The sequence below is a fragment of the Saccostrea cucullata genome, unplaced genomic scaffold, assembly GCF_032062105.1.
Source record: "Saccostrea cucullata isolate Sc308-1 unplaced genomic scaffold, CSIRO_AGI_Scuc_v1 ctg786, whole genome shotgun sequence".
NCBI classification, from domain to species: domain Eukaryota; kingdom Metazoa; phylum Mollusca; class Bivalvia; order Ostreida; family Ostreidae; genus Saccostrea; species Saccostrea cuccullata.
This window is the reverse complement of record NW_026941723.1, coordinates 21,795-49,547: the sequence shown is the minus strand read 5'-3', so window position 1 is coordinate 49,547 and position 27,753 is coordinate 21,795. Positions and strand designations below refer to the sequence as shown.

General features: G+C 33.5%; 1 protein-coding gene across 1 annotated transcript; it reads right to left on the bottom strand.

Moving 5' to 3' along the window:
* Positions 1 to 81: 81 nt before the first annotated feature.
* On the bottom strand, positions 82 to 5,419 carry LOC134258296 (zinc metalloproteinase nas-36-like). The gene is made up of 4 exons (XM_062740826.1): positions 5,216 to 5,419; positions 4,867 to 4,936; positions 1,762 to 1,959; positions 82 to 222 (listed from the first exon to the last, which is right to left on the bottom strand). The coding sequence occupies exons 1-4, from the start codon at positions 5,350 to 5,352 to the stop codon at positions 82 to 84; spliced, it is 546 nt and encodes a 181-aa protein (XP_062596810.1). The 5' UTR covers positions 5,353 to 5,419.
* Between the last annotated feature and the right edge of the window lie 22,334 nt (positions 5,420 to 27,753).

The window sequence follows — 27,753 nt, the reverse complement described above, 5'->3', positions numbered from 1 at the left end:
CCTTTAATAAGATGAAAAATATTTCATTATAAACCATTCTGTAATTTTATTCTTAATATCAAGATTCAAGGATGGAAAATATTAACCCTTCTTACTCTGACAGTAATGGTAATTCATAGCTTTGATGTCATAAAATGATAATGCGAGTTCTTGGCCCATTGTCCTTTCATAGTTGTCTTGCTTGGCAATGATTGTTTTTAATCTGGGTGATTTTGCAAATGCCTATTTAAATTTTAAGTAAAAGGTCATTTTAAAAATGAAGCAAATTTAATGAAATTTGAAAGATGGAATTTTCTTAAACCGAACTTTAAAACAAATTTCGGCTCAAGTACATTATAAGACGAAAATAGTTCCTTTTTTCTCGTAAGAATATATATTTTTGCATATTCATTTATATTTATAAATGTACAAAAAAAGATAAATTAGCATATTTTGCATATGAATTAAATATATATATTAATGAATATTTAGGGCCATTGTTGGTGAATTAGTTACCAATGCAACCAATTTATTGCATTATATATCAAATGGATAATAAATGTACGAAATTAATTTAAGAGATCATCTGTTCATGAAAATTATACTATGTCTGCTTAACAGGTCGACAGGTAGACAGGTCGACAGGATGACAGATCGACAGGTCGACAGGTTGACAGGTTGACAGGTTGACAGGTTGACAGGTCGACAGGATGACAGATCGACAGGTCGACAGGTTGACAGGTTGACAGGTTGACAGGTCTACGGGTCGACATGTCGACAGGTCGACGAGTCGACAGGTTGACAGGTCGACAGGTAGACAGGCAGACAGGTCTACGGGTCGACAGGTTGACAGGTAGACAGGTCGACAGGTCGACAGGTCGACAGGTAGACAGGTCGACGGGTTGACAGGTCGACAGGTAGACTGGTCGACAGGTTGACAGGTCGACAGGTTGACAGGTAGACAGGTAGACAGGTTGACAGCTCGACGGATAGACATGTTTATTTAAATATGTAATTCTGTTGACCTGTCAACATGTCGTCATAGGTTTGGATTGTCAAATAGAGATGTATACATCTAACTGTAATCAGACATTGCGCATATGAAAAGAGAATAAAAATTACACATCTAGGCATACAATGTACATGTATCTTATGATATGAGTGAACCCCTCTCCTAAGATGGTACTTGTTGGGTATACATCTAACTGTAATCAGACATTGCGCATATGAAAAGAGAATAAAAATTACACTTCTAGGCATACAATGTACATGTATCTTATGATATGAGTGAACCCCTCTCCTAAGATGGTACTTGTTGTGATTTAACTAAATAAATATACAATAAATTATTTTAAAAAAAGCTGTCTACCTGTCGACCTGTCAACCTGTCAGCCTGTCGACCTGTCAACCTGTCGGCCTGTCGACCTGTCAAATTGTAAAACAAATAAATATACATTGAATTATAAAAAAGCCGTCTATCTGTCGACCTGTTGAATGTCAGCATATCAGCCTGTCGACCTGTCAAATTGTAAAAAAATATGTTTGTGTTGTTATTTTAGATGTATTCTTGGTTTTTATTATAAAGAATTAAAGTGCTTGTAAAAATTTATTCAAAAGTGATTTGCATTTATTGTATTGCACATGTTTATATTTATCTAAGAATATAACTGATATAATTATACATGAATATTTATATATTATAATAACAAAACCGATTTACTGCAGATTATGTGGATGGGACTATTTTCGTCTTATTTTGTACTTGACCCCAAATTTCTTTACCGTATCATAATAGTGCATAATGGATCCAAAGTCGTATGGGGTTCTATAGGTTAGACTATTAGATCTTATCAAGAATGCATGTTCTCTGCCCCATTCGATGTTTTTGGTTTGTATGGTGACGTAATCGTCTCTGTCTGGTCTGTTTTGCTCATGCCACATGCCCAAAGCATGTCCAATTTCATGAAGAACGGTTCGTAACTAAAGCGATCATTTAGAAAATACCGTAAACAACAATGTTAAAATGTTCTCTGGGAAATGAACTTTTAGTTGGTACGTGATCAGGTCAAGTACCACATAAAATTTCATTTCCCAGAGAACTTTTTGACATTGAAACCCGCGTTAGCTGGTTATTTAAACAATAAAATGCTTTCTCTGTTTGTTATTACTGAAATTAACGGAAACAGCTGTTTCAGAAAAAATACATAACCCGCTTAAGTGGGTTATGTATTTTTTTCTGCAATAGTGCAACCGTTCATTCCAGTAATAACAAACAAAGAAAGACATTTTATTGTTTATATTTATATCTGTGTAATTAATCATTTAAAGTAGGAAATAAAAAGATTAATCATTGTATTAATGATGCGAATGTCTTTTTACGTTTCATTGATGGAACAGCCACAGATCAAGAAATCTGTACAAGCGACATGCCTACTGTAGTTCATGCAGTGATTAACGCAATGGGATTTCTTAAGAAATAAAGGAGAAAATATTCAATGGATGTAAATATGTTACTTTCCGGGAAATCAGGTTATTTACAATTTAATTAATTTTACAAGTAAAAAACACAAAGGGATCTGATAAACTACAGTAAAATAAGGTCTTAGCGTTTCTATAATTAAATGATTGACACACAATTCCGTGCGACACGTGCCGTAATCTCTTATTGGGGTAGAAGAGCAAGTTTGAGGCAAGGAAATTTTTTTCCAAAGAATGAAATCATTATTTTGTGAATTCTTAAAGCATCCTTGCATGATTTATGGCGTATACATATATCATGTATAGATATGCATAGAAGATATTTTTAACATGTAGGTCTATACTTACGTATCTAATACCGATTATCTTTATAATATTCTCATTTATTTAGTGCAAAATCATTTCCAAATACACTTCAAGTTTGCTGTTACAAATATCCGCGGAAAAAATGTGTCCGCGTTCATAGCGTAAATCAATCTCACGTGCACGCGGATAAAAGTACGTCTACAGCACAGAGGTCGGTAACATACTGTATTTTATTTTACGTAATCATATTCACTATATGCATACACAAAGAGAAAGGGAAACAACGTCAGCCCGAATTTACACAGGGTCGATCTCGGAATTATTTCGTAGAAAATACCATGCAGTCAACTAAATTATAACTGGAAACATACTACAATAAATATTCTTTAATAAAACAGAAATCTCATTTATTTATATAGCGTTTAGTCGATGTTACTTTAAGTCGTCCACTTAAACGTGGTAAAATTCTCACACTTTCTCCAGTTTTGAAGTCTTTCCGGAGCTGAAAAACGCAAGCCAAGCGTTCACAAAATTCATCAATAAGTTATTATTTATATAAAAGACAAAATAATAACCTTTATGTGACTTGTATTATTCATATCCAGTATTTGTAATTTTATTGATTTTATCATGCTCTGAAGTTTTACTCATACCCAGTTCTTTGCAACCCGGCTAGGTATAGTGTACCTAACTTTACCCAAACCACAGTTAGGAATTTTTGGGCCAATCAGCGTGGCTCATCACCTCGTGTATCATTTTGTATTTTTCTACTGAAAGGAGAAGCCACACAGAAATTTTAACGAAAATTACCCTCCATCCAACCCCAGAACTACCTCCTCAATTTTCAATTGTTTTCTCCTGCCTGGCCTGTATTTTTTAGATAACCCACCTTTTTTGTGGACAGGCAGGTTGTGTTTTGTATGGATTTGAGAATTTGATTTTCATGTAATTTTAGATTATGTTTGCTGGGGGTCAGATTGCATAATACTGTCTTATTGAAGATAACACTTTGTCAATTTTTCTAGTCCTTTCTGACCCCCAATATTTGTACTGTTTCATATTCGTCATTTTATGAATAAATGACATTTTTTCAATTCAACACTGTGTTACTGGTTCTGCCTGTCTGGTCAAAAAACGAGCTTAGTCAACTTGGCAACTTATTTCTGCAACCAATGGAACATAAATTTCTTTTGTTATTTGCAAATTAAACGTACAGCTTCGATTTGAATAAATACAGTGGCTTTTTTTTTGTTCACGACAAGGCCCGAGTCGACAACTGACGACATTTTCGAAAAACCCATGTAAGGTCAAAGACGGAGCGTGATTGGTCAGATCTGTTCTAGGAAAGCACTGTTGACCAATCATATCTCCCGTCAAATCTTAGATGCAATATTTAGCGAATTTAGTGTACGACTTAAACTACATCACATGCATGGCAGGATATCGGATTTGCAAAACACGACTTACACGATTCTTAAATGACCATGATGATATTTTTTTTGGAAAACACGAAATATTACTGAGATTGACCCTATGTAAATTCAGGCTGACGTTGCTTCCCTTTCTCTTTTTGTATGCAGATAGTTATTACGTAAAATCTAATACAGTTTGTTACCAGCCCCTGTGGTCAACAGTAACTCTAAAGGAATATCGGGTTAAAACAGTAAATGCGATTTGAGGCTAATTATAGTTTTTTAAAACTTTATTCACACCAAAATAAGATTTATTGTACATCTAGTGATTGAAAAATATCCATATTGTTTATTATTTTATCTTTTCCATCGTTATTAACTTAGAAATACTCCAAAACAAGTAACTGTTGCACCGTGACAGAAAGACAAAATATCACTCTGTGATTCAGACGCTCTATGACCTCTGACCCCCAAATAACATTTACACAGAATTAAAAATATTTTCTCTTCAATAAGTTCATCTAAGTAAGATATTTGCAAATGTAAATATTTATATTTGATTTTGTATGAAAGATATTTAACTTTTTTTTTCAACTCTTACACATAATTAGAGTATAAAAAAGGGAGCATTTTTCCACATTATCCTTAGATATAATGACGCAAACAAAGTCATACAAAATGAAATACTCACAGATTTACAACCTGCTCCGAGGTTAATTTCATTAATACCAGAGTCTCTTCGCCCAAGATAAGCCCAGCAACTGATCCATATAAAAGAAAATGTTTTCTTAAATTTATATCGTAGCTTTTACTTGTTAAAATCAAAAGTTCATTGATTTTAACTGACGACATCAAATGAAATATAAACATTAATTTGGGGAATAAGGTATGGAAAATGCTGCACTGATTTTCATAAAAAAAATTTCAATTAAGGTACACTTATTGTGTGTGTAAATTATTTTTAGAGATGTTATATTATTAACATTTATAAGTTTATGTGCATTGTTGCAGACTCACAATTTGATGAAATTTGATATTACCCTTCTTCGTTTTCCTTAAAGTTGATTGCTGGTGCAGTTACTGTTTTTGCCTCCGTAAATGTTATACAAGTCTCTTGCTGCCAGATAGATAATGCTTGCCTAATCAATGCCGCTATAAATGAAAACAGATTGTACATTAAGAATGTATGTTTTGATATACATGTACTGTAAAACTTTTATTCGTTTGCGAGACATTTTTGCGAATTGCGATCGCGAGAGTCTCGTATTCGCGAATATTTCTCGCCACGAACTGGTCCTTTAAGTATTTGTGTCTTTAGTAACAGATCCGAAAAAGGTTTGTAGGCAAAAAACAATCGTCGCGAACTAGTTTACTCAAGGTTACTCAAGGCACAATTAAGTCGTTGCGAATAAAAGTTGGTTTACAGTATTCGGTAAAACCAAAACGGATTTTTCATCATTCTTCATAAGATTATATAATTAGTAAAAAATTGTCAGAGATGATTGCTAGTGGACATCTAAGATATTCCTGATTTTAGCCCAAAACACTTTTATTTATTCCGAGTATTAAGAATATTAAATAAGAATGAAAAAAAAAGATAACCACGAAATTGAATTTTTTTCACGATTTTCAAATTGAATAACAAAATATTTATATAAACATCTTATCCATGTTACCGTAAGCAGTATTAATCAGCTGAATACGATATTTAATTGGAAACGTCCACTTCGGACTATCTTCTACCTTCCGCTTATCAAAGGGTTCAAGTATCTGCAACATTTTGAAAAAAATTCTATATAATTGTCTTTAAAATTTTGAGAGGATCTTACTGTATAAACGATACTCGAAGATATCAAAACAAAATTTTATAAGTTGCTCTATTTACAAAGAAATTAAACTGATTAACTAAATAGTCGAAACATTGACATCCTTTTTTACAAAGGTGATGTTGTTCAATGAAATTAAATGTATTTTTTTTTATCATTAATAGAATATAAGATGTAAAGACATGCATTTGTTTATCTTACAACTGTTTCCGTTTCATTGTTGTTAAGCCGGAGATACTGAGGGTTTCTTCTATAATAATCCATAAGTTTTGCTGCAGATTCTTTGTCTAATTTGACATCACCGTCAATCATGTCAATATCTTCTAAGCTTCTTTTAGACGACTTTTAAATGTAAAAAAAAGAATATGTAAAAAAAAAAAATTATATAAGCATAAAACTATACTGAACTTATTGATTCAACTTACATCTTAATATTATTTTATTGGTTCTTAAACCCGGGTAAAAAAAGCGGGGGCATATAGTAATCGACATGTAACTTTAACAGAATCCTTGTTACAGAATAACATTGTGTACCTCCAATTTTACTTTTGATTTATCACTTATTCTGGGTCTCTCAGATTAGGACTTAATCATTTTAACCGTTTTATTGGGGTTATCATTTAGTAAGCTCATTGCTCGCAGTAACTCTAATTATTTTATTGGCTTGTTTATCTTTTTGTTCTTATAATTTCTAACCTTTAATACAGAATTTGCTTTGCTGATCATCTCATCTAGAAGCGACATCGAAGATTCCAAAGAACTTCCAAATGCTCTATCTGTTCTCTCTTCATTTTCTTTAGATTCCATTAGATTTTTAAGATTTTGAAGGAAGTTTTCTAGATTTGTTTTAGCTGCATCATCCGTATTCAAAGGAATTGCAACTACAAGAACCAATGATGCCGAAAAAACAGCTCCTCTCAACATGATTGTTTGGCGCGAGTTTGAAGTATTTTTCTCTTATATAGCCCCAAAATTCGGTTATTATTTTGAACTTTAACAATATTCATTCAAGGTTACAGTAAGCAAACAACATTCAAAACATCAATTACAAAACGGCTATTATGATATTTCATGTAGACCCCTCTATATAAAGATAGTTTTAGATCCTTTTAAAAGTAATATTTAAGAAGATGGGCGCATTTGGCGTGTGATCTGCAGGAATCATTTGTACGAAACATTTATGGTTAAAATGTCCATGATTTGGTTGGCTGAACATAGCTGACAAGATTTTACAAACATGTCTATAGTTTTTTTATTCATTTAGTTTGAAAGACTTTGTGAGATTGTAACATTTATGTCCGTTTTTCCTAAGGGGTACTATAACATAGTAATGTTTCACAAAAAATAAACACCTAAAATATTGAATGCATTGATACACGATACGTGTACATGTACATTATAGAATAGAAGATTGCAATTGATTTCGCTCGAGAACCAAACTGATCCAAAATATATTTAATTCAAAATTTCAATACATCAGTACATAAAACGAAACTGACAAAATAAATGGTTGTTTGCATGAAAAAAAAATTAACGCCCCATGCAAGGCTCGAACCAAAAAAAAATTCTTGTTTAGTGCACTGAACAGGGAGCCCAACTTACTAAGCTATCAGCGCTACACATATACAAATGATTTTAAAAGGTCAAAGAAGCATTTGGATTTTTTGGGGAAAAGTTCATTTTTCGTTGTCTCTGGGTCTTCTCTCCATTTTTTAAAAATGTGTATATGTTTCTTTGAATTTAAATACACACAAATAACGTTTAAAGTCATGGAGAGAAGACCCAGAGATAGAAATTTTTTGGGAAAACATGTTTAAAAATATATTATTTTGTACCAAATGTCTGATTTGGCCAATTTTCAAGTTAGTTTTTAGCAAATCAAAGCTCAGTTTCGGGAAAATATTTTCATTTCCTGTTGCACAGGAGCCCGATGAATAAAAAAAATTGTTAAAATTTCATGTGACATGTCGATAAAATTTTCACTTTTCAATTACGCCCAGATTCCTGCCGAATGCCAATCAAAAGCGCCCTCGTTCTTTTGATTAAACTGCTAAAAATTGTTTTAATGACAATATATGTTTTATAAATATTTTAACAAACTCATTTCAACGATTCATTAACTAAAGAAATAGAACATTTAAGAGAAACCAGCCATTTCAAACCCGTATGGGCATGTTTATAGCTTTTGTTATTTTATTTTTGTGTTATTTACAAAAATGTTCAAATAAAGGGGTTCACCTAAAAATAATGTCACATATACTGCCAGTGTTAAAACCTGAGTAATATTTTCTGATATTGCAAACAACATTTGACGCACGTAAACCCCTATTACTCTTATTTTCTATCTGAAGGACAGATGATACAAACAAACTTTAGTCCAAAAATTTTAAAATAACAAGTTGGGTCTTGTTTTAATGAGTAAATTGAACAAGTTTCACCGCGTAGTTTTTTTCATTTTTTATTCAAATTTTCATACAAATGAGACTTGAAGTTAGAAATTTTTATAGATGAATTAGGATGGTTTCAGAGAGGTAGAGTTTTTAACATCATAGAAGGTTTACAATTGCTTTATCTTCTAGAAAATTTATTTTTTGCATCATTTTCAACGAAATTAGGTCAAAAAATATATACCTGTCCAGGCATCCATTTTTTTTGGTTTTATCATCTGTCCTCCAAGTCCTATTCAAAGCGGGCTTCAGTAAATCATGTTCTACCAAACCTGATCTTTCTTTTCTTCTCACAAAGATATTAACAGAAGTGAAGGAGAAACATCAAGAGTATTATGCAACATTATATTTACTATAGTAAATCAAAATACTTAAGTTTTCATCATAGTACATCAAGCTTAAAAGTTTTCGCTATTAGAGTAAATCAAAGTCCCAAATATTTTAATATCTGGTACTACAGGTAAATATGGTATTTTTATGTTATGATCGTTATGAGACTATCATTAACGTTTTATTCGTGTAAAATTCTACACACAGTGTATGAATTAGATTTTTCAAACTCTGTAGCGAGTTAATTTATTGATTAAATGTGCTCAAAATATCTTTATACATGTAACATCGAATTAGAATCCACTGAGGAGAATAAACTAGAAAATCTTTTCATTTAAAACTCATTAACTATAAATTCAAATAAATAAAAAAGTCCACTAGACTTCCAAACTATTTTCAAATTCGCGAAGAAACTGATATTTTACCTTTATACTGTTTAGGCCCCAATCTAATTAGAATTAGATGTTAGATCCGCTTGCATACTAGTTACACTAACACCATCCCATAGAGGGTCACGTCAGAGGTCAAATTCGGAACAACTCTAGACTTATTCGCTTCAACAATAAAGGATGCTTTTGCAGGCGACGATTTGATTGGTTGATAAAGTTTGAACTCTGACGTGACCCTCTATGAGATACTGTTAGATGTTAGTGTAGCGAGTATACGAGTGGATCTAATGTGCATGTAACATTGTACTTATGGTAAAACCATGCAAAATGAAAGATTTTTATCAAAATTTTCACAACAATAGCTAAATAGTGCGGAAGCCTATTAGTGCCAACCTGTATATATAAAGGAAAAGCGATATATAAAAGCAAACCTCAATATATAAAGGAAATGCGAAATATATAAACAGAACCTCGACAGAACCTCGATATATAAAAAAAATGCCATTCATATATAAAAAAAACACCTAGATATAAAGAAAGGAAATGCTATATATATATAACAAAACTTCGATATATAGAAAGAAAAATGTGATATATAAAAACAAAAGTTGGATATATATATATATATATATATATATATATATATATATATATATATATATATATATATATATATATATATATATATATATATATAATACCACTAAAAATGACCAACGACACGAACAATAAAAATTGTCAAATTTTCGGGACGCCCTATCCCTTCCTCAGGACAAAGAAAAGAGTTAAAAAGTCATAAGAACAAAGGAAAAAGCGAAACAAAAAACAACTAGCACTACTACTAAACTACTAAACACTATATATTTACATACTTAGTTACATGTTGATTTGGAAATTTTTAAGAACACTATTAAAGAAAGAATTCGGACCGCTATGAAATGCGTCCGGTCTATCGGGTATACTCGGGTGAAGTGCGATTTACATAATTGAACGAATTAATTATGCTAATTAATTACGACAATCAGTAAATCGTACATTGTTTCATTCTCTCAAAATGGCGTAACTATACTTGATAAAGAATAACCAAAGAAAAATATCATTTATTTTTGGTTATGTCTTTCATCATTTGACTTTTTCTATCATTTATTTTGTATTCAACCGTTGTAAATTATTTCTTTCCACTTTTCCCTTTCGATTTTTACTCATGTAACATTTGTTATTAATTTTTTTGAATTCTTGCACGAATTATCTACGAAATAATTAAGAATCCAGAACAATCGTTCGTTGAATCTTTCGACTTCACACGACTAAAATATTAAAAGTAGTCTTATCATTTTGGCAATTATTTATTTTCAAATATGTCCATAAAAGATAACCCAACATTCAAACTTTTGAAGAAAGAACACCAAAAATCAATAAAAACTGAACACCGGGTCTCCAATTTACAGACCTACTTAGAGTGTAACATTATACCGAAAGGCTTTCAGATAAATGTTACACCTAACATAGGGCCAATCTCCAAACGCTTTCAGGAGCGCTGGGACGTTATTACAAGGAGATGTTCTAAACAATTAATGTCACTCTGTCTTTCTTGGGATATCCACAAGTTAGGACAATTGAAGAGTGAGATCAAGTCCTTAGAATCATCCCTCAACGATATCATGTCCAAGGCCGATCTTGATGAAGCCCATAATATTATAGACACCTATAATATGGCCCTAACAAATAAAGTCAACAAGACTCAAAGAAAGAAATTTCTCCGGGACAGTGTTCCACAGTCTAGGAACAACTGGTCAGAAGTCAGAGTTAACATAACACGTAAACCTCGCTCGAGACGCTTCAAGCGCACTAAGACAATAGCGAGAGACGGACCCATACAAACTCCTGACGTCTGCCCAGTGCTCAATAAATCTAGTGCTCCTCTCTCCGAATCGGAGACCTCACTTCTTTCCAAGGGGCTGAATTTCTGCCCCACGCCACATGAGGTCGACGAAAAACAAGTCAGAGAGGACACCCGAGCATTCTTCCGGAGACTTCGTTTGAAGGAGCACTTCTCTAGAAAAGACTCCGAAGTAAATTCATACGACTCTTCCAAGCCAGATTTACACGATCTAGAGGAACACAAACTCTATAGGCCCACGAGTGACTGGGAACCTGCACCGGGCAAGTGTGGCGCGCTTGAGTCGTATATTGACGCCGTTGAGTCAGACATAGAGAAGCTCCTTTCAGTAACAGACAAGACTCCCGACAATTTGAGTAAGGAAGAGAGATCTGCCTTACAATCATTAAAAAATCGGGATGACATTGTAATCAAGAAAGCAGACAAAGGCTCTACAGTTGTCGTACTGGATAAAGAGACTTACATGGCGGAGGCCCAAAGACAACTCTCAGACGAACGTTTCTATAAGAAAATGGACTCTGACCCTACTAAAGAATTCTCCACCGCCATTACCAAAACTCTTGACGATATGTTTGAGAAAAATGAGATTGGTATCAACGTCTATGAGACCTTAAATCCTATTGACTGTAGACCAGGACAATTCTATCTGCTTCCTAAAATACACAAAGAAGGCATGCCAGGTCGCCCCATAGTCAGCGCAATTGGACACCCCACGGAGAAAATTTCTGAATTCATTGATTTACATCTCCGTCCACACGTAGAGAATTTGCCATCCTATCTCAAGGACACCACGGACTATATTAACAAGACGCCCTCTACTGGCCTCCCAGATCATACCCTCCTCGTGACTATGGACGTCACATCTTTGTACACCAATATTCCGCACGATGAGGGTATCGAAGCCTGTAGAGAAGTCTGGAATAGTAGGTCCATACAAATTCCTTCTACCGAGTCCCTTGCCAAGCTCCTTGAACACGTTCTCAAGTTCAACAACTTCATGTTTAATGGAGAACATTACCTGCAGGTTAATGGCACTGCTATGGGTACGAAAATGGCACCGTCTTATGCCAATGTCTTCATGGGCAGACTGGAACGCAACTTGTTACTTCAAGCACCATTTAGGCCCCATAGCTGGTTGCGTTTCATTGACGATATAGAGATGAAGTGGGTGGAATGTCGCGAGAGCCTCGAGGCATTCATTACGTTTGCCAACACCTTTCATCAGTCGATCAAATTTACAGTAGACGTATCTAATTCGAAAAACGTATTTCTAGATACCACATCTACCCTGATTGATGGTGAAATCGAATTCAGTCTCCACACCAAACCCACAGATTCCCACCTATATCTTATGCCCACTAGCTGTCATCCCCCACACACTTTTAAGGGAGTGCCTAAGGGTCTAGCCACCAGAATTCGACGCATCTGTTCGTCCCCTGGCTTATATCAGGAGCAAAGTGGTCTTCTTAAGTCCCACCTATGCAAAAGAGGCTACAATGCCCGCAACGTACAAACAGCTATTGATGAGATGGCGGGACATGACAGGCAAAACCTATTACGCTACAAAGAGAAAGAAAATAGCGGTAGGGTCCCTCTGGTAACCACATACCATCCCGTCCTTAAGCACCTAAGCGGTATCCTTCAAAAGAACCTACCAATTCTCCATTCAAACAAACGAATGGCAGAGGTCTTTAAGGAACCCCCATTGGCTGCATACAGACGCCCTAGGAACCTAAAGGACATGGTAGTAAGAACCAGACTGGACAACCCATTACCTAACGGGGGCTTTAAGACTTGCTCTGACAGAAGATGTCTTCTTTGTAAGCACAGCACTGACACAGACAGTTTTAACAGCCCTGTTACAGGCCGCAGCTACAAAATACTCGGAAGTTTGTCCTGTCATACTGACAACTGAAATTTATCTCATCAGTTGCAAAGTTTGCTCCAAACAATATATTGGTGAAACAGGAGATCTCCGCAGGAGAGTCAATAACCACCGTTCGACCATTAGGACCAAAAAACTCAATGAACCCGTTGGGGAACATTTCAACCTTGAGGGTCACAAATGGGAGGACATGACAGTAGTGGTGATTGATCATAACCCAAGATGGACAGACGCTCAGAGAAAAAGCAAAGAAAAGTTCTGGATGCACAGATTGAAGTCATTCCGCCCCAATGGTATTAACAAACTTAATGACTTCACCAGAATGAACGTAAACTAGACCCGATTCCTGATGATACCAAACAAGATTATTCTCTCAATTTAGTGTAAACTCCACAGTTAATTTGCGTCACCAACTCTCGAACAACCCACATAACTATGTATTGCTTACGCCTTTGTTAATTAATTATGAATTATTTTTTACCGATAATCAGTCCTAAAACATTTCAAATTAAAATTTATAATAGATCATAATTCATATGTTAAAATGCCCCTTCTATATTATTTTTCTTTGGTTATTCTTTATCAAGTATAGTTACGCCATTTTGAGAGAATGAAACAATGTACGATTTACTGATTGTCGTAATTAATTAGCATAATTAATTCGTTCAATTATGTAAATCGCACTTCACCCGAGTATACCCGATAGACCGGACGCATTTCATAGCGGTCCGAATTCTTTCTTTAATAGTGTTCTTAAAAATTTCCAAATCAACATGTAACTAAGTATGTAAATATATAGTGTTTAGTAGTTTAGTAGTAGTGCTAGTTGTTTTTTGTTTCGCTTTTTCCTTTGTTCTTATGACTTTTTAACTCTTTTCTTTGTCCTGAGGAAGGGACAGGGCGTCCCGAAAATTTGACAATTTTTATTGTTCGTGTCGTTGGTCATCTTTAGTGCTTTTTATAAATTTCCATCCGTGACCTTGTATCTACTTGATAGATCCGACATTTAGGATATACAGTGTTGTTGGTTTTTTTAGTGCTTTATATATATATATATATATATATATATATATATATATATATATATATATATATATATATATATATATATATATATATAAAGAGAAATGCGAAGTATATAAAGAGAAAATTTTCCATGGCCTGACCTTAAATGACCTTCAGTGATTCGCCAACATCTGATAAGCGGCTCCCTGAGCTACTGATTGAGTGAAAACGGTAGATGTGGTTCAGTTTCAGGATGGTTCTCAGTGTTTTGCGTTTTCTTTATTAATTCATATGATGGTTAAAACTAAAGTTTATGAATAAAACTGCTGTTTTTCTTTTATTTCAAACGTGTTGGGGTAGAATAAAATCAAGACATTTTTGCTCGATATGTTTATTTCATGGCAAAAAATATTGGGTATTTTCATTTAATATACATATATAATTCAATGCAAAAACGCATATCTATGATTTCACGTTTTATAAGCATGATAACTTTTTAATTTGCATATAATCATGATAATTGCATGGAGTATTTAAAATCGAAAACAAGATTTTGACGGGGTTGTTTTCGTCAATTCGTCACTCAATTATAACGACATTACTTAAAAAAATGTTTACGTTGTAGTTATATTAACAACGTGGAACAATAATCCGCACTATAATTATTAAAGTGTGCACTATTACATTTCATTCATTCCAAAATACATAATATTTATTTCTTACACCCAAGACCCTTAAAATTAATTTTTAAAGGGTGACTGTTGCCTTCTTCTCTAAAAATTCATCCTCACATAAAAGAAAATTGTTATCTTTGTCTCTCGCATCTCTCTCCCATTCCGATTTTCAATTTGTTTACCAATCGGCATAAAAGTATATTATACTTACAATGTATATCATTAATTTGAATGTGGACATAGAAAAACTAAACTTGTTTAGTCTTAATGCTGTACATTTATTTTTATAAATACTCAGTTGTTGGACCAAAAGTATAATACAGTTAAGTTTTTGTAAAACATTAAACAAGGTAGGTTGTGAAAACGAAGTTGATCTAAAGTTCACGTAAAGCCAATAAATACACAGAAAGGACGATTCACATTATATCATGAACTAATTAATAATCAGATGCTCATCTACTCCATTAAGTGCATTATTTTTAGTAAAATTTCAATAAGAGTTCCTTAAGAGGAACAGAAATCTCCAGACCTGATTCTGGGAACGCATAGTGTAATATAAGATTATACTATCTCGGATCACCCCCGACAGTGGTTAATCTGTTTAAAATCTTGGTGGACAGCTGAGGAAGTCATGCAGTGGAAATTTTACCTTTATATATTGAGCATTTCTCTTTATATTTCCATTTCTAATGTTTTCTCTGTGATAACTGTTTGAAAGTTTGGGGAGTTTATTTCTTGATAATTCTGCTGGAATGAAAATAGGCAGGTCGATAGGTCAGCAGCTAAGGAGGCCTAATACGCATGCAAATCGACTATGTGTGTGACGCTAAGGAGGCCAAATATGCATGTAAATCTCGTGCAGCTGCCTTTGTATTTGACGTCAGTGTGCAAGGACTACTGAAATTGGCATGGAAGTCCTCGTGTAGTTTAAATCTATTAGTCTACATTTTTAATGTCTAAGTCTACAATTTTATTTCTTAATGAAATGGAAATATAAGGAATCACTGTCTAGTTAGGAGAGTATGCCAGAGACATCAACAATAGTGGGGAACATAGGATAATTTTAGCATAACGGGCTTCGCCCGTTCTGCAATTTAAAACTTGCTTTCGATGCCGATGGAATTCTCGCGGCGCTGCCCTACACTACACGGTCTTTGAGAATAGAAATTAGATATGTTATTTGGACATTAGTTTTAACAGAGGATTGAGACCAATACATGTTGTAATGAAATTAATTATTATTTATAAAGCACATTTTACAACAACTCTTAACCTAAGATAACTGCCCTAAGTGAAAAAATATTAATATAGAAAGCACAAAGAAATTCACCTTTATATGGATACCCACTTCCGCCCCAGCCCCTACCCGTGGCTGCTTGATCACCAAAAGTGTCTAAATCTTGAATATTCACGCCTCTCTATTGTGACGTCATATGCAGTCAGTGGGAAGTTTTGTTTCCATCGCAACAATTGACATCAACAGTATACAAGGCATATTTCGTATACTGGGATTGGATATCGAAAGGTCACAATATAGTTCATCATCCGACTATGCTTTATTTGCATTGGTCAATATTTTAATGAGCTATGAAGAATTCTCTCTTCGTTCAACCACGGCCAGAATGGGAGAGGAGCATACATTTTGGCCGTGGTTTGCAACGATGGGGACCGGGTTCACATTTGGTTCCTGGTCAGTTTATTTTACACCTGGGAAGACAAGGTCAAGCCATGTACATACAATTTACTAAACAGTTACTATCCCTTACCTGGTTGAACCCACTTAGTCACTACAAAAGCTTTATATTGAATATATTGATATATATTTACCCATCTGACAGATAAAATTATAATATTTATAATATTTGCAAGACTGCGTGTTGTGTAAACTCGTCTTAGTAAGACAGCGTAATTTGTGTAAACTCGTGTTAGCGTGACAGTGTGATTTGTGAACTTATGTTAGCGAGACTGCATGCTGTGTGATCTCGTGTTAGCGAGACAGCGTGTTGGGTGAATTCGTGTTAGCGTGACAGTGTGTTTTGTGAACTTGTGTTAGCCTGACAGTGTTTTGTGTGAACTCATATTAACGTGACAGTGTGTTGTGTGTTTACACAACAGCGTGTGGTGAGAACTTGTGTTTGTGAGACAGCGTGTTGTGTAAACTCATGTAAGCAAGACAGTGTTTTGTGTGAACTCATGTTAGAGTGACAGTGTGTTGTGTAAACTTTTGTTAGCATGACAGTGTGTTGTGTGTTAGCACAACAGGGTGTGGTGCAAACTTGTGTAAGCAAGACAGTGTGTTGAGTCAACTTATGTTAGCGTGACAGCGTGGTGTGTGAACTCATGTTAGCAAGACAGCGTGTTGTATGAACTTGTGTTAGCGAGACAGTGTTTTGTGTGAACTCGTGTTAGCGAGACAGTGTGTTGTGTGAACTCGTATTAGCGATACTGCTTGTTGTGTAAACTCATGTTAGCGAGACAGCATATTGTTTGAACTCAAGATAGTGAGACAGTGTTGTGTGAACTCGTGTTAACTAGACAGAATTTTGTGTGTTAGCACAACAGCGTGTGGTGTGAACTTGTGTTAGTGCGAAAGTGTTTTTCAGTGTTGTGATGGCGATCTGTGAGTTAGCCTAACGGCTTTTTGTGTGTCGGTAAGATGGCACAGTTTTATAAAAGCGCTGTTGAGCTTTAACAAGTGGCACTATCCGGACACCATAGCCTTATTACAATTGATCAGTTCACAGGTATACATTGAATTAATATTGTTGCCATTAAATCAGCATTTACAGTTGCAATTACCTAATTAGTAGATATTTATTCCCTTAAGGAGGAATTCCACACCAACTTTTTATTTTATAGATCTCTGAGTCAGCCTTTTTAAACAATGGTTTCAGCATTGGAAAGCTGACATTAGCTCTTGATTATTTTATATGATTTTTCAGCTCACTTTAGTTAAATTTTGACATGGTTAGGTCTAAATATTAAAAAAATTAATTTCTCTAAAATTTCTCAATTTCATTTCAATTTTTTTTATAATATGATTTACAAACATCTTCTCCTCACTTGTGACTAGTTTTATGGTATTTTAACCATAGGTGTAAAAAATGTTCACAAACACTGTGTTTTATTTTCATAAATAATTTTTTGTGAAAAAAAAATGTAAACTCACACCAGCCTTTCTTTACATATTTTATTAAATATTCATAAGATGCATTCATTTACAGAAAAATTTTAACTCAAAAACATCTTATCTGGATTTAATTTTTTTTTTTTTTTACATTTTATTTGAAAAAATACAAAAAAAATAATATGAAATATTAATTAAGAGCTAACTAATATTGGCCTTTCAATGTTGAAACCATTGTCGAAAAAGGATGACTCAAACATCTATAAAATAAGAAGTTGGTTTGGCATTTCACCCTAATCAATTGGTATTTTTCAGTTTCATTCATGCTAACTCCATGAACTTAATTACTATGTGGTAATTAAAAAAAATATGTATACCAATATATTTTTTTTAAAAGTACATAATTATAAAATATTGGTTTGCCGGTTATCATGGTTATAAAAATTATGGTGTCCCAATGACGTGAAGTTGCAATGTGCTAGCATGTTGTTTTCAACAGGCTGCCACCCATGCAAACACAAGTTTAAACAATCTATAATTGTGTGTTAGCTTGATGGTTTGTTGGAAAGAGTGTGCCGGCATATTGTTACTGACATACGTGCTAGCACATTGTCACCTTGTGCTAGCATGTTGTCATAAACGCACTACCACGTTATCATAAAACCACTAGTGCATTATTACTTTGCACTAGTATGTTGTTTTAAAAGGGCTAGCATGAATGACTGCCTGAATAAGTGTAAACTTCTTTTAATTGATGAAAAAGTACTTTTACAAATTATACACAGAAAATGTGACAATATCTTAGAACTCAATTTGATAGTCTATAATCATCTCATGAATTGACTTTTTATTAGTCAAAGAATTATAAATTAAAAAAATTCAATTTCTTTTGGATAGGTGTGACTCATCTGAATTCTGAAATTTGATACAAAGCATGACCATAATTTACCAGAAGAGCATCTGTTTGGATGTGACAAGAAATAAACATCAAATGAAATTAAGTCAAGTTTTGGTTCGTGAAGACAACTTTTGAATACACAGTATATCATTTTTATGCGCCCGGATCAATAGATCCGGGGCGTATATTGTTTTTGTCCTGTCCGTTTGTCTGTCTGTCTGTTTTCAACTTTAACCTTCGCCAAAACTTTTGAACCATAAGAGATAGAGACTTCATATTTGGTATGCATACTCCACTAATAAAGTTCTTTCAAATGACTTCAAGGCCAATGACCTTGTGACCTTGACTGTGACCTATATACTAAAAATAGCTTTTTCAAGCTTTGTTGACGCCGGGTGCACAGTGTTTCACAAACACATCTTGTTAAATTTTGATTTGACAACATAAATCCACAACGTGTTATCATTGGAACGGAAACGTCAGACCCTTGCCATCTTCAGTTTGGTGTCCCACAAGGATCCGTTCTGGGACCAAAACTTTATTGTCTTTTTTCTAAACCAATTGGAGAAATTTGTCGTCAGCACGGTTTCAAATATCATTGATATGCCGATGACACCCAGGTGTACATGATAATAAAATCTCGTGAAAACTGGAACAACTATTTTAAACGACTTGAAAATTGCTTGCAGGACATAGGGACCTGGATGTCGACTAATCTTCTTAAATTAAACCAGGATAAAACCGAATTGATAATTTTTACAACGAAATTCCAATCCAAAAATGTGCCAGTCTTACAACTTAAAGTTGGAGAAAGTGTCATTAACAGTGTAACGTCTGTACGTAATCTAGGCATCCACTTTGACAGATTTCTCACTATGGAAAAGCAAGTAGCGTCCATCATTAAAACGTGCAATTATCATCTCCGTAACATTGGAAGAATTAGGAGTTTCATCTCAACTGATGCCTGCAAGACTCTCGTGAACTCCTTAGTTACATCTCGACTGGACTACGGGAATAGTATACTAGTTGGCATAAACAAGAGTTCTGTGGAAAGGCTACAAAAAATCCAGAACAATGCAGCTCGACTTATTACAAGAAGACGAAAATACGATCACATCACTCCGATTCTCGCTGAATTGCATTGGCTGCCAGTGGAGTTCCGGCCAAAGTATAAAATCCTCGTTTTTACCTACCTTGCTGTGTATGGTTTTGCGCCCGAATACTTACAGGAACTTGTAACTGTCTGTCAAACTAACCGCACACTAAGATCTGACGGAAGTTTGCTGCTCAATTTACCAAGGGTGCGCACCGGGACGTATGGTGAAAGAAAATTTAGCTATTCTGCTGCCCATTTATGGAACAGTCTCCCGGTGCATATTCGCCACACTTATTAGCCCATCTGAGCGAAAGGCACCAGTAAATAAAAAAAATTTTCCATTATCATCATTGTCTAAAATTTCACAATTTCATTTTCCAGAGCCAAAGTAAAACTTGGCTCAGAGCATCCTTTAGTATAGGGGATTCAAATTGTTCTTATGTAGGGCAATACTTTCAAAGAGATTTGTTTCTTTAATTCTGTAAATGTATTATATTTAGCGTGTACGATATTTGGCGGAAATTGACTTTTGAATATGTTAACGTAGATTTGATTTAGTGCATTTCTTAATATTATTATTTATGTGTTTATGTACAAGACATTTAGCTTTGAACTTGATTTAGCAGTTGCTGCCTTCCGCCAAAGATGCTAAAAAAGAATACACAGCCATATGTTATATGTTTGCAGTATACCCTTCAGAGAATTTTACACTCCTATTGAGGTACCACTACTTGCCAGTGGAAAGCTGCAAATTCGAAACAGACAAAACACAATCCTGTGCGTTTCTTGTAAAAGTATTGTTCTACTTACTGATTGTCAAACAATGGAGATTGTTCATCATTATTATAAACACATTTGGATTATTTAATTTGTGTAATTTTTTACCTAGTTAAATATTGTATATCAAATGCTTTTAAAGCCATTGTTAAGATGGTAATGTAGCAAAACACCTATGTTTCTGTAGTATGACACGTTTCACTAACATGATTGCAACAAAGATGCTATATCCGATATCAAAATTCAAAATATTGGAAGTTTAACTGTTGTGGGTACAATTTCAAGAATGCTGTTAGAGAGAGTACCATTAGACCTCATGCTTACACCGATTTAAAAAATTCAAGTAAGGGTTTTTGGGACAAAGCAAAAAAGAGAACGTTAGCAAAGTTGACAATCTAAAAAGAAACATTTAATATTTTGCTTATAGCTAAGAAGGAAGACCCACTCGTTGCTTTGCAACGAGCTTTGCTCTAGTTCTTATTTCAATGGCCAAAAAATAGATTTCAATGAATTCCTTACTCCTATGTCAAGTATACTTGTACTTGTATACTCTGTAGGAAGCACGTTGGGTCGAATTATCTTGTAAATAAAATTGGCAGTATAAAAAGACGAGATTTTCGATGATCACAATTTCAGGGCCTGGAGGGCTATCGACAACATTTATCAGAATTTTTTGTGTGAAAACTGTGATAAAATATGCAATGAACTTAAAAACATGGAGAAATAAATCGAGTCCTGTCTTTAAACATATATTTTTTCTATAGCTACAATAATTATTACGATTAAACGAAATTTGTTGCATTTTAACGCAATAATTGTTTCGTTTAAATGCAATTAAAACATTTCTTTGAAAATATCTGAACTGGTCTCAACGAGTTTTCGAAGTCTACTGCTGTTATTGGAAAAAAGCCAATCTTTAAATAAGCATTTTGGCAAGATTGCAAAATAACAATAGTTTTCTTTTTTATGTACGCATTGGCATAACTAGGTTAACTTTTCTTTTACAGTACTCAAAATAGATCCGACTAAACCAAATTACCGTTTTTATCCCGTATTCTAATTTTCCGTTTTAAATTTTGTATATGTTTTTAAGAAACTACACTATCAGGACGGCCATTTTTTGCTTTAAAAAGGTAGGTTTTGACGAGATTATATATATATATTATTACTGTTTAATCGTTGAATACAAAATTTTTTCATGACCTGTATTATGCTACAGATAATTAAAAATCTTCTGTATTTTTGAAGTTTTAAAATTTCACAAATCATGAAAAATGTGGAAAAAACTGTATCTGTCTTCGATCTTTACCCTATGCTGTCCACAAATTTGAACAACAGTAACTTAGGGCATCTTTAATGCACTTTCAAAATGCCTTATTGTGTGCAAAAATGTTCTTTTGGTATTCTTTTATATTTCTTTTATGCAGCTTTCCGAAATTACATTGTAGATTAGAGGACTCCCAAAATGAATTTGTAAATCCGAACAATTTTAGTATTTCCACTTTCTTTTCTTAATTAACTATACATTTCCGATTTAAGGGAGCACAAAACACCCGTGAAATTAATTTCAACTAATTATTTTTGAGACAATCAATTACTTTTGTAAACCATGACCTTTATTTTCCTACTCTCTTAACAAATGAGTCACATTCTTTTATATTTTTTTTAAAATTTCACATATATGTGATTTAAACGTCTGTTATTGAAAAAAAAATAAACTTTTGAATGTCTGCCTTGTATGGACATTTTCGGTTGAGTAAACATTTATAGATTGGAGACTACAGATTTTCAGAATGAAGGGCATAATGAAAAAAATATTGCTTAGTATTTAAAAATATATTTAAAGCTGAGATTTTAAATATCGCTAAGGGCTTTTAACTTTTAAAACGTTTAAAGAAATAAAGTTACCTGAGACTGAAACTGACACCAAAGTTACAAACGCTCTGACGTGCTATTCTATTATTCTATTACAACAAAGGGAGAATAGAGGATTGAAGTGGGTGAGGTGAGTTGATAATACAGGTTGTTTGGCATATAGGCACCGTGAGTTTCCTCTAAGGACCAAGCTCCTAAAAGCTTTTGAATGTTAAAGCTTTAGTATAGGACAAAATGAAGGTTCATGAGAGGACACTTTTTACAGTGTCTTGTCGTCATTAATGAAATTCTTATAAATAAAATTAAGTTTCCTGATTTATCGTAACACCTGTATTACATGAATAAGCTGCTGAGCAGACAGATGCGTTAGTTTGAGTGTAGTTAAGACCTGAAATAATGCGGTTTGATGTAATTTTTCGTAGAGACGAACGTACAAGACATTTACCAAAATTCAAGCAAAACATGATATTCATCTTCGATATTTCAATCATTACATAAAATTACAATATTTCATAATTTCTTTCATTCTTCTGGAAAATGCCAGTTTCGACATTTAATCCCCAAGAGGGTCAGAAAAAAATCAACTGACCCTATAAATAAAATTAAAATCGAGCAAATAGGTTCCCATTCCTTTCATTGCTATAATATAGGTTCCAATTTCTTTCATTGCTATTATAATTTATATAACATCGGTTTCCTACAAAACGACACTTGTCTACGGAGTTTTTGGACAACCCTCGTAAATAAAACATGTTTCGTAATAGTCATTTATATGAAACAAGCTTTTGACAAAAAAGTTGTTTATGCTGGAATTTCGACAATCGTGTTTAACGTCAACACTCGAATATTCTACGGTCGACAAAATAATCTTGTTAGCAAATATTATCTAAAATTAAGTCTCACAATAGCAAACTTTATCCGTAAATAAGTGTAACGATAATTTTGTGCATAAAAATTATTGGGACATTATTTTTTTTACATTGAATTGTCTACAGAATACTGTTTGTTTGCACAATTATGACAAGGATCACACAGCAGCTGTGACTGGTCAGCATCGAATGTTTACTTCTCATGGCACCTGATCCTACCTTCTCCATATTTGTATTGTTCCATATGAAACTTATAAAGGTTTACCGTTATTTTCTTATGTCGTAAGAAAAATTAAAATTTCTTTTTTTTCAGCAGAAAAATGAATGACTACTACAAAAATAGAACAGGTAAGAAATACTAAACAAAAAGGTAAATAAATGAAATTTTGAATATATTACTGTCTAGGCAGCGGGATTTAAAATGTATTCAAAATGTAGGTTAAAGAAACTTGTTTTTTTCTTATTTTATATATGTAAAGAATGACTTCACACCTTTCCAAGACAGAACTTCAAGGTCAAATATCAGTTAAAAAAACAAAAGCATGAAGATGTTGCATTTTATAAAATATAGAATATGTATTTGTTTATTGAATGAGATTGATTATTCCAGGGCATGTTGTTTTACTTTAGAACAGTATAATAACTAAATTTGACATATTGATGGATAAATATTTCGTTCCTCGCTTTTGCGACAGCTAGAGGACACAAAATGTCATTATTCTGTCATTCTTTGTGTAAAAAAACTTCTATCTTTGGTCATAACTTTTGAAAGAGAAGAGATAGGGCTTTCTTAATTGCATGTACTTTATCTGTGACAAGAACTTAAAGTCTAATACCTTAATTTAACCCAAAGAAAATTAATCTGAAGTTTGACGTATTTCTTAATATAATAATAATAATATTAGTTTACATCAGTATTATAACTGAGAAAAGACAGTGCTCTTATACTATACAATGTCATGTAAATATTACCTGTTATAAGTCTATGGAAAGGAAAAACCGCCAATCTCTTACATATAGTATCTTGCTTTCATTGTTATTGTTATTCTGCCTATTGTCATGTACATGTATTTATCCTTTTGTTATATTGTAAATATATGTTATGTAATTGTGTTCATATACATGTCATATGGTACATGTAAATAGTATTGATATATTTTATATTTAAAATTGTAATACATAGCGTAAGATTTGGTTTTAAAAACATATTTACTTTATTTTATAACTTAACTCTGCTTTCACAAGACAAACAATTCTGAAGAGCTGATGTCCTTCCTTGACGTTACAACTTTTAAAAGTTTTTGATCAGATTTATTGACAGTTGAACGTTTTTTTTCACAGATTTTCCTCATTCAATACAGAGTCTCCGTGACTCAAATACTGCCAGTTCTATTTGTACATATATGCAAAACTCGCTTGTGACATATTTTGTTGGATCCTGTAACATTTCTAGAGTTTATTCAGGATTTTTCCAGAGTAAAACACAAAATAACATCGTTATATGTTGCTCCATGACGCTCTAAAAAATCATCTGTTTTGTCGTTTTCAATGAGGACTACCAATCTTCTCAAGTTGATTTCTTTTATTAAGCAAAATAGTAAGCTAAAATTTGGAATAGTAACACTCAATGTAACAATTCTTAATTTTGTTTTTTGGGCTGTTTTCTCCATTTTACAGCGAATATGACCACAGACATTATTTAGTGTATTGTTTGTAACATACTAAATTTTGACCTGCTCCGCGATCCGATATTTGCATTTTTAAAATCTGGATTACTTTTGAATAAATCGTGTTTATTAAAAGAAATTGATACAAATCATTTGGATTTGTTGTTAAAATATTTCTAAAATAACATGTGACAGACGTCGACCAACTCTTAGAACAACCCTCGTGTATAAAATCTTTATAAGCAAATCTTCTTTCAAGTGCTTTCATTGCTTTTTAAAAATTACACGTATTAAGAAAATCCAGGTCCTTAAATCCTGTTCGATCACCGACGTGACTAATATAAAAAACCAAAAACAATTGTTCATTATCTTTCACGTAATTTTTTGATTATTTGTTGTTATTATTAGTAATGAGTGAAAAAAAGGTTGAATATTTTGACAATTAAGCTGCAGAACTTGTTTTATATTTTCGTCTTTGACATAAAAACAATATAGCACACAATACTTAAAATGTGCAATTTACGGCGCAAGATTTTCTGCGCACGGTTTGGGAAAATATCTCGAATTTCCAGCACTGGTCAAACAATTTCCTTCAAATCCTTAATTCTAGGCACAATTTTAACTTACCAATATATTTTATCCACCTTCCAACGTTTTATAACAGTCTCCACAGACCTATCAACTAGGTTGTTTTAAAGTATTTTGTCAGTTTCTTTTCTGGATGACTATACATGTATATTTCTCAACTGATTGTGATTTCCGCTCATTTTATATAGTCACGTGATCCTGGAGACTGGCAAACTATAACCCCCCAACCCCCCACCCCCAATATTGTTAGAATGTATATCACTTTGCATAGAAAGAAAGTAGCCCGATGAATAGTTCAATTTTTAAGGCAAAAATTTGAAAAATCTCAAATAAATCTGGATTTTAATTAACCCAGTCCATTTTACCAAAACTCATAAAAAACACGTTCAGGTTGTCTAATGCAGCATTAACAACAGGACTGTATTCGTCCTCGTTAAATGCACTTTGTGGTTTGCGTGACAGAATTTGCGTTTGTGAAAGAGGTAATCCAAAAAATGTATCAAATAAACTGTATCAATTTAAATGAAAAAAAGTACGAATGCACAACTAAAAAACAAGATGTGTTTGTGAAACACTGATGCCCCTGTATTGCAACATAGTTAAGATTAAACTTTTCTTAGATGCAAAGTTAATATATTGGTACCCAAAGTAGGGTCTCCTCACTGGAAATACAATTGTGAAACATGAAAGCCTTATCACCATGTTCCCAAGTTATGGCCAGGCTTAATGTTTTTCATAAGAACGTCATGCAGAAGGTCAAGGTTATTGGTATTGAGTGAAAGGTCTTGGTACAAAGAATACATATGACCATGGTTAACATTTTTAAAAGGTAGGACAAACTCCGGGGTCAAGGTCGAAGGGCTAAGGTTGTTGGTTTCTAAAGAAAGGCCTTGTCTCAAAAGTTACATATGGGAAGTATGAAAGCGCTGGCCCCCATCGTTAAAAAGTTATGATCAAGGTTAAAGTTTGTAAAAAGAAGGTCAAACTCAAAGGTCAAAGGTTCTTGATATCCAATGAAAGGTCTTGTCACATGGATTAAACATTTGAAATTTGAAAGCCCTATCCATTACCATTCAAAAGTTATGAACAAGGTTAAAGTTTTTTCATAAGTTCAAAAATCTCCAAGGTCAAGTTCAAAAGGTCAAAATTGATGGTTTCAAATGAAAGGTCTTGCCAATAAGAATTGATATTTTGAATTTGGAATTCCCAGTATTTACTGTTTAAAAAATAGGGTCAAAGTAAAAATTTGGAATTCTTGTGCAAAAATGGGTCAAACTCAAAGGTCAAGATCAAAGGTTCAAGGTTCTTGGTATAAAATGAAAGATCTTTTCACAAGAAATACATATGTGAAGTATGAAAGCCCTAGTCCTAACCCTTCCAAAATTATGGTCAAGGTTGTATTTTTAAAGTAGGTAAAACTCCAAGGTCAAGGTCAAAGGGTCAAGGTTCTTGGTATCCTATGAAGCATCTTTTTACAAGGAATACATATTATGTGAAGTATGTAAGCCCTATCACTTTTTGTTCAAAAGTTATAGCCAAGGTTGAAGTTTTTTCATAAGTAAAAAAATCTCCAAGGTCAAGGTCAAAAGGTCAAGGTTGTTGGTATCAAATGAAAAGTCTTTCCACAGACGATACATATGTCAAGTATTGATGTCCTGGAATATACTGTTCAAAAGATATAGCAAAGGCAAAAGTTCAAAATTTTTGTGTAAAAGTGTGTTTAACTCCAAGGTCAAGATCAAAAGGTCAAATTTGGTGGTACCCCGAAAAAGTTCTTGTCACAAGAAATACCTTGTGAAGTATGAAAGCCCTAGTCTTAACCCTTCAAAAATTATGGTCAAGGTTTTATTATTAAAGTAGATCAAATTTCAAGGTCAAGGTCAAAGGTTCAAGGTTCTTGGTATCTAATGAAGCGTCTTTTCACAAGAATTACATGCATAAAGTATTTAAACCCTAGTACTTTCTGTTCAAAATTATAGCCAAGGTTAAAGTTTTTTCATACATGTAAGTACTAAAAACTCCAAGGTCAAGGTCAAAACGTCAAGGTTTTTGGTATCAAATGAAAGATCTTTCCACAAGCAATACATATGTCAAGTATTATTGTCCTGGTATATACTGTTCAAAAGATGTGGCCAAAGTAAAAGTTAAAAAATTTTGTGTAAAAGTAGATCAAACTCCAAGGTCAAGGTCTAAAGGTCAAAAAAGGTCTTGTCACAAGAAGTACA